At 42.1% G+C, this 12,073-nt stretch overlaps 1 protein-coding gene across 1 annotated transcript; it reads right to left on the bottom strand.

Annotated features, from left to right (window-relative positions):
* Positions 1-335: 335 nt before the first annotated feature.
* Positions 336-11,542, bottom strand: s100v2 (S100 calcium binding protein V2). Its single transcript, XM_061742041.1, has 3 exons — positions 11,395-11,542; positions 3,896-4,027; positions 336-846 (listed from the first exon to the last, which is right to left on the bottom strand). The coding sequence occupies exons 1-3, from the start codon at positions 11,401-11,403 to the stop codon at positions 676-678; spliced, it is 312 nt and encodes a 103-aa protein (XP_061598025.1). The 5' UTR covers positions 11,404-11,542; the 3' UTR covers positions 336-675.
* Positions 11,543-12,073: the final 531 nt, after the last annotated feature.

Genomic DNA, 12,073 nt, shown 5'->3' on the forward strand with positions numbered 1-12,073 from the left:
AAACGGGAATCGTTTGCAAAATTTACAAACGATTCCAAGGAATTGAAACACTGGGGACCGGTTCTGAACAAGAACCGGTTCTCGATTCCCATCCCTAGTAGCAATTAATACTAAGAGACAAGCAATAAATGTTAAAATGCTAGCATTACTGGTAACACAAGATGCTAAAATGCTAGTATGAATGCTAAAACATATATATATATATATATATATATATATATATATATATATATATATGCAGGGATAGAATGCAAAAATCCCAACATTACAGGGTAAAAAAAATACTTCTGTCTCTCACATACGCAAACATTTGTTTACTGAATGTTTGTTTTGGAAATTGTTCAGCTGTCATTGACACTCACACAGGAAAAAGAAAGAAAGTGGGAGACAACGGGGTGGGGGGGTTAAGCTCGGGGCCGTGGATCCTGCCTTCTATTGGGATCATAAACTACCGTAAACAAGTGCAGCTCTGGCCGTGTGATGATGTTTGTTGCCAAGCTCCGGACACTGACAGAAGAGGGATAATAGCCAGGTTGGAAACACTTTACTGCAGAATACACTTTGTACTTTCGTATTCTGATGGATATATATAACTGGGAGAGTAATGCATATATTTGATTGTGAAATTAAACGGTGAGTTGGAGCCGTGCTGGTGCCGGGTGGACAGCCAGCCTTTCACAGGAGGATGCAGTTGCAGGACGAGCCCATCTGGCTGCTGAGAGCGCCGTGCTGCGAGGTGGCGACGTTCTGGATCAGGTTCCAGAAATGTTTGAAAGAGATTCCTTCGCCGTCACCGACGCCCATCTTCTGCATGATGTCCTTCAGCCCCTGCTCGCTGCCGATGCCCTGCAGGAACACGGCGGGTTAGAACCTTGTTTAGTAGCTGCTGGATCAGGACGGCTCAGACATGTTTCCACCAGCGGGAGTTCTGGGGCCATTTGTCAGGGCTGGGCTGTTTGTGCGTGGCTGCACTAACAGGAACGTCCCATTAAATGGCGCTTTTCCACTAGTACCTACTCAGCCCAACTCGGCTCGCCTCAGTTTGGCACTTTCCCACTAGGGGTCTAACGTGCAGAGTAGATACTTTTCTGTAACTACCCTGCCGAGGTTCTAAGCGGCTGTATCTGACGTCATCACACTACAGGCCACCGATTGGTTGGGGGGTTGGAGTCAGACGTCTGAGTCAGGAGGTGGAAATCAGGCGACAGAGCGACTCTGACGGCAGCTTCTTGTTCATTTTATTGGACCAGCAATGGCAACGCAAAGGTCTGTTTGGTGATCCAACTCTGAGGTGCAGATGTTCCTAAACCTGGTGGCTGAGGAGAGAATTAAAAAGGGATCTAGACGGGCGATAAGGAACAACCAGATCCACCAGGATCTCTGTCACTTCATAGCTGCTCGCGGCTCCCAGCTGACTTTTCAGCAGCGCAGAGACAAACTAAAGAAAATTAAAAAGCGCTGCGGCTTGAAACTTCTCTCACTCTCATTTTTTTAACTTGATATCGAACACAAGCCACAGACCCAGCAGCACAACTATCTCCTCCTCCAGTTTCTACATCTTTAGTGTTGCTGTATTCTATGTTTAGATCACACAATCAAATACGTCACAGCAGCTTCCCTCCAAACCTCCTACTTCTGCTCCAGTCTTTATGGAAAAGAAACCAGGCCAAGTTGAGATGAGCCGAGTAGGTGCTGGTGGAAAAGCGCCAAAAGTGACTTTCAGGAACCGTTACGGGGCGAAAAACTCTGGTACTCAGGCCTGCTACTCAAGCCAGTACTCAAACCGGTACTCGGGCCGGTACTCTAAATTACATTCAGCTCTCACCTGAACATACTGTAAATCATGTGACCACAAATGATTTATATATTCGGACCAGAAACATCTTGCTATGAGTACATTTAATGAAGTTGGAGATACCAAGAAAGAAACGATGGATAGCCCGATGAGTCGGTTTAGGTCTGGCGAGGGCTTCATTTAATCCCAATCGCTACGACGGTGTACGTTTAAAAAAATAAAAAATAAAGTCACAAGTAGCACCCATTGTTTACGTGTTTTTCTTTATTCTTCTGTTGCATTCTTCTTTTTTGTCTCATTTTATGCTGCTGGCCGTTTGTGAACCGCAAAAAATTTATATTAGCTGGCGTGTTAAGTTCCCCATGACTTCAGCACCCACACCCTGGGTGGGGTTGGAAAGGGCCTTTCTGTGTGGAGTTTGCATGATCTCCCCGTGTTCCCTTGACAGCTAGTAAGGCTGGGGATCGAATCAAAGGTCAAGAATCGATTCGTTTCCGATTCTTAAGATTCAGAATCGATTATCACGCTTTGATTCGATCCAATATTGATTTGGGTTAGTGTTATGTTTTTTGAGCTGTTGCATGAATTAAATTACTGTAGTTATGCAACATATTAATACTAGTATCATATTGAGATTCAACAGCAAGTATTGGCAGCTAATGATGCTCTAAGGACCAATCACCTCCCAGAATGCTGATAGAACTGCTTTCAGAAACATCGTGTGGGACAGAATTATCAAACAGATCCAGGGCAGCAAACAGAGGCCGTATGAAATTATTTTTATTCTTTCCCAATTTTTGAGAATTTGGTTTTTAGCATTTTTAGCAAATTTAACCCCAAGACAGTATAAAGCCAAGAAATATAGACAATTTATGCAATTATAACTGAAAACTTTAATGTTTTCATACCTTTAAACATATTTAAAGGCAAAAACATGGTACTAGTTATGCTCGTGTCCAACAAAACTTTCCTTTTTTGGGCATAAACAAAAAAATACCAAAAGTTGTAATGTAATGATGAATTTTTTTTTTTTTTTTTTTTTTTTTTTTTTTTTTTTTAAATCGATCTTTAGACATACGAATCAATTTATTTATTTATTTAGGAATTAATATGAGAATCGATTTAGGGTGATAAAATGGGAAAAAAATAAAAAACAACTGGACAACCAGTCTAGACGTATGCCCACCTGAATCTGAATTTCTAAAGTGAAACTTTTTTCTATTGAGAATTTTATATAATAGAAATATTGAATTTATGATGTCAGTCTTCCTAAAGTTTTTAAATTAAATTTTTTAGTAACTAAACTCAGAATTTCTGAACAAAAGTGTCACAATTTTGTTTCTAAAGCCAGGCTTTGTGAAGTCAGACTTTGCATAATCATATTTTGAGTTTCTATAGCCAGAGCTTTTGAGTTTCTGAAGTCAGCTAAACATTCTGAGTTAATAAAGCCGGACTTTTTTTGGGTTTAATCAAGTCAAAATTTCTGAGTTTGAATGGAACAACTGACTTTTTTGTCAGGATATTATTTCTAAGGTGATTTTAACAGTCACACTTTCTAAGTTTCTGTAGTCACACTTGATTTAGAACTTTATGGGCCAGAAATTAAGAGTTTACAAAGTCACACTTTCTGAATTAAGTAAAATCCAAATTTCTGAACATAGAATCTCAGTAATTCTGAGGCGTTTTAATTGATTTTTATTCAAAAGGAAAAAAGAACCAACTAAACAACCAGTCCAGACAGATGCCCACCCCGCCCTGAGCCTGGTTCTGATGGAGGCTTCTACCTCAAAAGGGAGTTTTTCCTTCTGATTGTCTCCACATGCATGTTCAGGAGGACTGAACTGAAATTTCATTTACTTTTCCTGAGTACACTCTGGTTGTAAATTGGTGCCATACAAGTAAACTGAACTGAATTGAGAGCAACTAATAATTACAATTAAAAAAAAAAAAGAATTCTACCCCTGGACCGAAGTGTTCCTTGTGTTTGCTGGTGTGTGGTCTGACTGTACACGCCGCCTGTGTGCGCTGAGTAACCCGAGGTGTGGAACCACACCCAGGTGTTTCAGGTAACAGCAGATCTGCTGAGAGAGTCACATTTACCTGCACCAGGTTGGGCATTTGAGAGGACAAAAGACCTTTGAATTCCTCGGGTTTTAGTGTGGAACCGTTGTCACCTGAAGCAGAGTGGAACTGGGTGACCAGCATGTTGATGGCCTTCTCCAGGTCTGAGTACTGAAAGACAAAAGGAGGATTCAAATGGAGGAACAAGAGGAAGAAGGTGGCTGGACAACAATAAAAAACATTTTCAACATTTTTCAAAAGTTATTCTACAGAACCCAAATCAGGGCTTTTTCTAGCTTTTTGAAGGTTTGGTAGAAGATTCTGACTTAGAGCCTTTATTTAGTAAAACCCCAGAGTCTGGGGTGAAGCATTCATCTGTTACACTTTAAGAAGAAAACCAGCTAGATCTGTGAATAAACCGTGCTAGCAGACATGGACTAGCTGAGCTAGCATCACAGGGTACTGTGATGGTCCGGCAGAGTGAAGGGAGGAAATCCCACTTAAAAAACAGAATCTTTTTAGCATATAAAACTCACACAAAAAAAAATCCAGAAATTTCAACCTGCTAAATTTGAAAATGGAGGACAATTACAACATTTTATCTGTAGTGTTCAAGTTTAACTAACAAATACAAAATGTGTTTCACACTAGCTACCTAGCCATTAAATCAGAGAGGCTACCTGTAAGCTAGCTAACACAATTTCACTGATAATTGAACGGGCTAGCTACCATAGAGCACTAACATGGGGCCAGCTAAACATGGAGCCAGCTAAACATGGGGCCAGCTAAACATGGAGCCAGCTAAACATGGGGCCAGCTAACATGGGGCCAGCTAAACATGGGGCCAGCTTAACTTGGAACCAGCTAACATTGAGCCAGCTAACATGGGGCCAGTTAAACATGGGGCCAGTTAAACATGGGGCCAGCTAAACATGGAGCCAGCTAAACATGGAGCCAGCTAAACATGGAGCCAGCTTAACATGGGGCCAGCTAACATTGGGCCAGCTAACATTGGGCCAGCTAACATGGGGCCAGTTAAACATGGGGCCAGCTAACATGGGGCCAGCTAACATGGGGCCAGCTAACATGGGGCCAGCTAACATGGAGCCAGCTAAACATGGAGCCAGCTAACATGGAGCCAGCTAACATGGAGCCAGCTAACATGGGGCCAGCTAACATGGAGCCAGCTAAACATGGAGCCAGCTAACATGGAGCCAGCTAACATGGGGCCAGCTAACATGGAGCCAGCTAACATGGGGCCAGCTAACATGGAGCCAGCTAAACATGGAGCCAGCTAACATGGAGCCAGCTAAACATGGGGCCAGCTAACATGGGGCCAGCTAACATGGGGTCAGCTAACATGGGGCCAGCTAACATGGGGCCAGCTAACATGGGGCCAGCTAACATGGGGCCAGCTAAACACGGGGGCAGCTAACACGGGGCCAGCTTAACACGGGGCCAGCTTAACACGGGGCCAGCTTAACACGGGGCCAGCTTAACACGGGGCCAGTTTAACACGGGGCCAGCTTAACACGGGGCCAGCTTAACACGGGGCCAGCCTAACACGGGGCCAGCTAACACGGGGCCAGCTTAACATGGGGCCAGCTAACATGGGGCCAGCTAACATGGGGCCAGCTAACATGGGGCCAGCTAACATGGGGCCAGCTAACATGGGGCCAGCTAACATGGGGCCAGCTAACATGGGGCCAGCTAACATGGGGCCAGCTAACATGGGGCCAGCTTAACATGGGGCCAGCTAACATGGGGCCAGCTAACATGGGGCCAGCTTAACATGGGGCCAGCTAACATGGGGCCAGCTAACGTGGGGCCAGCTAACGTGGGGCTAGCCCTTTTCACATGTTACTATGTTTGGACTGAATTTGTTCGTTGAGCTGAGCTCATCTAATCAGCTAGACTGTTTCTATCACTTTAATCTACGTTAACCAGTGCAGAATATTCTGTTTGTTTTCCTAACTATAGGATAGCATGTTGGATTAGTATCTTTGGAAGCTTTTCTTCTAATATTCTACAGACATTAAACAGCATTTGATTCCAAATTGAATTTCCAAAACTCCTGGGCTTAACTTCCCGTGGATTTTTTTCTTCTTTTCAAAGTAAGTTATAAAGCTGCAACTAACCAACTGGCCTCAATAAATCTTTATTATTTATTCTTTTTCACGGTCTGCAAACACAAATGTACAGCACTAAGAAAAGCGATTTTTGGTGAGGCTGCAAGCTGAGAGTGTACGCTCACACAGAGGGATGGAAACCCTTCCCAGGTGGGTCCTCCGACGTGCCTTCATCATATCATCAACTAATCCTCTTCTTGCTACACAACTACGCTACATACTCCGCCCCCACGTACAATTCGTGGGGGCTCCCCAACTTTTGACAAAACCCACTATAGAGGGTTTGCATTGACGTCACTTCCCCACTGGACCACGCCCCCTTACTCACACTGAGTGGCAAAAATGGCTGCATCTAGTGGACAAGACGGGTTAACAGCCGATTATCGGCTTAAACTACAGGCAGTCAGACTTGACAGTGACCCGTACAGTTACCTGAAGAACCAGTGGTCCATGGACATTAATATTTGGCCACGAATCCAGTTTCCTGATATTTATATGTACTTAATTTCTACGCCGGGGAAATACACGAAGCAAAGCTTGAAGGCATACAAAAGTCTTGACGCTTGGTCCTACTTCTAGGCAGGATTTGTTGGCGAAATTAAAGTGATGAGGACACCAAACTTTATGATTTGATCGTTTAACGTTAGCTACCCAAAAATCCAACATTACCTGATACAAAATGGGAACCGCAAATCCATGTTTCGTGCCTGGAATCCAGTCGTTTCTGCGAATTGCAGCGATCCATTTGTCTCTCTTAAGCTTATTTTTCAGCAGTCTGTAAAACGATAACTCTGATTTCTTGCTAAATCTATGAGTACAGTCGATCGCACAACAGCTCTTTCCCATTTTAGATGTTTTTGATCAATCTTTCTGCCACTCAGTCTTTCTGCCAATCAGTGGGCATAACCCGCCGTGAAGTCGCCTCTGTGACGTCATGAGCATTGGGCAGTGCTAGACAGTACGACACTAAACCATGGGATGATTGGGGTGGAGTAGAAGTACGATGCAGACTACGCCTCCTTAAACCAGCTGCTATCCACACAGCTGTAAAGATGTGGTTGAAAAGAGAGCCGTTTTCGTGCTTCTCGTGGGAGTTTGACTAGAACATGTCCCAAACATTTCATCAAGACCTCAGCAAGTTTGTATTAATCCTCCTTAAAATGAGGTAAATACAACCTCAGATGGATGACAACACATGAAATTAAGCTGCGATGTAATTCTGCAGAGAGATGGACTAGGAAACGGTTTGGAAATGATCTTCAACCTCCCAGATTGACAGGAAGCAACAGTTGTTTCCCTGCGATCCTGCTGAAGTCTTTCCTCCTTGCAGCTACTCAGTCCAAACCAGTAACCTCGGTGTTTACAGTGAACACACTTACTTACACACTTTCTCATCCAATATATTGAATTATTCCCTGAAGAAAAACTGATTAATGATGATCAACTAATCAGATTAGCTGCAGCTTGATGCAACTAAATCTTTTAAATTATGTTTGATAAATAATGATGCAGTAAAATGTATTATTGATCACCTGATGTTCCATTTAAATAATTTTAAACACTTGTGAGGACTAAATGAGGTTTTAATTATGCCCTGATGAGAATGTGTAAAAGGACCTCCCTCTACAAATCACTGGTGGAATTAGAAATAAACGCTGCGTTTAGCTGACGCTTGTTTGATACGAGCCACCTGCTCGGAGTTGAGCTTGGTCCTCGGACCTATAAGTGGTCACAGTGGTCTGTTTGTCCAATTTACAACACAACAAAACATGTTCTCTTTAAAAATAATAATGGTTATGTTTTGTTACATTTTAATTCAAAGGTCAGAAGTCAATGTAGTATCACTTAGTGGTAAAAGTGGGAAGAGCAAACCATTTGCCTTAGCAGCCACCAATCAAAAGACACACCCTTACTTATGTTTAAATTTGTTGCTATATAATTTACTCAAAAATGGATCCCTGTGCACTTGTCTTGGATGACACCAAAACATTTTTTAACCAGGTAAATATGTTTATTTTTGAGATAAAGTTGGACATTCAACTAGTGATGCACCGAAATGAAAATTTGTGGCCGAAACCGAAAATAATACACTTGGCCGAATACCTAACAATACCGAACATGGTTCTTCGCAGTTTTTCATTTATTTTGCCAATTTTTTCACCATTGCATAAATCAAATAAATTTGATTTAGGCATGGTTTTCAAAGAAAAAAATGTTTTACAAAATTACAAGGTAGAAAATATTTATTGAACACAAAAAACTGAACATTTTTTAATTTCCCAGCATTATGTTGTTTTGGTTCCACCTCCTGGTGAATGTTAGGTAAAATTCTTATGTGGTTACTTTTTGGTTGGCCAACGATTTATGTTTGTGGTGCGCAACAGTTACGGGAGCGGCCAGTCTATTTCCTTATATTACAACGCCGTTATTAATTGTTCGTTTTTTTTCCCACTTATTCCACCGAACACCGAAAGTGTTTTTTTGCCATTTTCGGCTGAACAATTTCGGTTACCGAACAATCGGTGCATCACTACATTCAACCCCAAATAGAGGTTAACTCACTGTTGGATCCATGCCCTAGTGGTCAGTGGAGGAACTGCAACTTTTCTTATTTCTGCATTTGTTTCAACCCAGAATTTGGAACGTTGGTGCTTGCATAACGATTTTTTTATCCCCGTCATGTATGTAAAGATTACCATAATGGTAAAACACCCAACAGGAAGCTGGTGCTGTTAGGTGGCTAAGATTAAAGTCGGACTCCGAGTTTCTAATAAACATTTTCTTTCTAAAGCCAGACTTCTAGAGTTTTAAGGTCGGAATTTCTGAGATACTAGAATTACAACCTCAGAGTTACTATATATCCGAGTTTTAAAAAGTCAGACTTTCAGTATCTAGAAGTAGAAATTCTGAATTTAAGAAGTCAGACATTTACTGAGTTTCTTAAGTCAGAATTTCATTTGAAAAGCCATACTTTCCGGCTTTATTAATTCACACTTTACACATTTATTCAGTTAGATTTTGCGGTCTATCGTTTGTCATTTTGAGTTTCTGAACTCAGAAATCCTCAGTTTACAAAATTTAGAATTTTAGCGTTGCAGAGGTCAGACTTTATCAGCTATCAATCAGGATTTCTAATTTCCTAAAGCCAGAATTTTTTATGAGATGTTGAGATGTCTGACCTTCTGAAATGAGATGATGAATTTCCAACTTAGAAATCGAATTCATGGGATCAGGCTTACTGAGATATTATATTCAGACTTTCTGAATTTCTAAAGTGAAACTTTTTTCTATTGAGAATTTTATAGATTAGAAATATTGAATTTAAAAATTTAAATTAAAGTTTTAATTTTTTAGTAACTACACCCAGAATTTCTGAACAAAATAGTCACAATTTTGTTTCTGAAGCCAGGCTTTGTGAAGTCAGACTTTGCAAAATCATATTTTTCTATAGCCAGACCTTTTGAGTTTCTGGAGTCAAAATTGTTATATTGTAACGTCAGACTTTGAGTTTCTGAAGTCAGCTCAACATTCTGAGTTAATAAAGCCGGACATTTTTTGGGTTTAATCAAGTCAAAATTTCTGAGTTTTAATGGAACAACTGACTTTCTTGTCAGGATATTATTTCTAAGGTGATTTTAACAGTCACACTTTCTGAGTTTCTGTAGTCACACTTGATTTAGAAGTTTATGGGCCAGAAATTAAGAGTTTACAAAGTCACACTTTCTGAATTAAGTAAATCCGAATTTCTGAGCGTAGAATCTCAGTCATTCTGAGGTGTTTTAATTGATTTTTATTCCACATTCCTGTCCCAGTGTGTTTCCTCCTCAAAGGCCCCTATGTCTTTGAGGAGCCCTGGTATGGGCCAGATGTGCAGGGAACGTCGGTACCGGGTCACGACGACGTTCCCGTGGAGACAGTGGCGCCACCAGGGAGGAGGGGGGGGCAGGGGTGGCCCCCTACAAATTTGCTGGCCACCCCAATGGACTCAATAAAAAATAAATAAAAACACTTGCTGGTCACATAGATTGGCCATGGTGATGTTTTTTAATTCGGAACTAATTATTCCAAATTAAACTATTTTCCTTCGAGTTTACATGGAAATAGTAATTCCGAATTGAAGTTTACATGGAAAACACGTTTGATCGGCTTTATCCAATTCCGCTTAAGGTCTGGGAAGGGAAGGGTTCTGGTTGGCTAGGGGGGGGGACCGGAAGTTACATCTACTGGAAATTATGTCTACCGGAAGAAAAACAAACTCCAAGCTATTAAATCGTCTCTGCTCTTGACCACCGTTTACTGCGTGCTGCCATTGTGAAACTTTGTTTGGAAAACAAGCCCAGTGCGGAATATAAGCGTCATGGAGACAGACAGGCAAGGGAACGAGCAGCGCAGAAAGACCGGAATTAATTTAAAGCAGAATGAGTGTATACATGATCGCGGAATTATTCTATTCGGATTTAAAATCGGAGTAAACCAGCCACTTACTTCGGAATTAAGTTTAATTCGGAATGGACATTTTCATTCGAAATTAGGTGTTTACATGGTCATTTTTACTCATTTTAAAATCGGATTTAACTTTAAACTTCCCATGTAAACGCACTCATAGATTCTATCGTCAGTTATGCGTTTCATCCCAAATCATTTGGGCCAAATGCACAGCCAGCCAGGCCCAGGAAGCCGATCTTGATCTGCCATCACTCAGAATAGTACTATCAGTCTATGCACGTTAGTAACAAAATGTAACACAATAAACCTTAGTATATCAGTAGGTGTTTCTTTAAGTATTTCTGAGCCTGTATACTACAACAGTATAATAAAATCCGGTAAGGGTGGCTTTTAGTTTTCGTGTGTCCACCCCAAGAATTTAAGTGGCCCCATCTGTCCCCCCCTATGAAAACTTTTTGGCGCCCCTGTCAGGATTTCACACTAATAAAGTCCGAGTTGCGCACATTTTGGGGCGCCTTGGCCGCGTGTGCGCGCGCAGGGAGGGGCCCGGGGCCGCGGCGGCCAACGGTAAGGGCTGATTTATGGTTCTGCGTTACACCAACGAAGAGCCTACGCCGTAGGGTACGCGGCGACGCGCGCCGTACGGTGCGCGTCGCCGCGTACCCTACGGCGTAGGCTCTGCGTCGATTTAACGCAGAACCATAATTCCGGCTTAACTTTCTGCTGGAACTTTCCCCAGGACGGAGCTTTGGGCCGCAGGGCCCAGATATCAACCTGGTTTCCATCCCCAAATCTGTCCCGGAGAAGTTTCCACGGCCTCGGTGACGTGTCGCGTCTGGAGCAGCAGGAAACCACGCGTGGACTTGCACGTCCGAGCCGAATTAAACCGTGTAATAGTTCCAATCCCACTGCGTGACAACTGTTTCCTGGGGTTTAGGTCGGGCAGAGGGGTCGGGGTCTTACCTGAGGCATGGCTCTGGCGGGTCTTCCTGTCTCCGTGGGACTAGTGGATCTTCTGTCACAGTTGGGATCTTCCCTGGAACCTCCCTCCAGAAGAGACGCCAGAAAGGAGGAGCCGCTCAGCCCCGGGGCCCAACCCGAGCGGCGGGGCCTCCGCGGCCCCTAGAGGGCTCCAGAGACGCACACACCACCACACACATGTTATTTGTTATGAATCTTTATTTCGGCTTGTACAGAACAAGATGAAAAGGAAGAAAAAAAACATTTCTTTTGCCGAAAAGGTGTAGGCTGAAGCCGTAGCTTATAGTGCCTAACCTTTTTTCTTATGATCAGCAAAAATATAAGACATTAGCTTTTACTCAGTGAAAACAAACAATACATAAAGAAGAAAAAAATAAGTAGGCCTAAGACAAAATATAAAATTGACATTTCACATCCTAGAATGTTTTTGATAGAATACTTTATAATTATAGTGTTTTATATTTATTTACAATATTTTCTTTAAACAATTTCTTAAACTTGACGATAGAGCGACACATTTTTAGGTTGTTATTACAACTATTCCAAATTTCTCTAGCCTTAACTGATGTATCTCTTTTTAATATTAGTTCATGCTGTCGTCATCTCAAACATGAGTTTCCCCCTCAGGTCATAGCGGGTTTCTTTTATCTGGAACAGGTCC

The sequence above is a fragment of the Cololabis saira genome, chromosome 15, assembly GCF_033807715.1.
Source record: "Cololabis saira isolate AMF1-May2022 chromosome 15, fColSai1.1, whole genome shotgun sequence".
Taxonomy (NCBI): Eukaryota; Metazoa; Chordata; class Actinopteri; order Beloniformes; family Belonidae; genus Cololabis; species Cololabis saira.

Coding starts and splice junctions, on each gene's coding strand:
- s100v2 (XM_061742041.1), bottom strand. Junction 847..3,895: donor AAATGCCCAACCTGGTGCAG/GTAAATGTGACT, acceptor GTGTTCCTGCAG/GGCATCGGCAGCGAGCAGGG.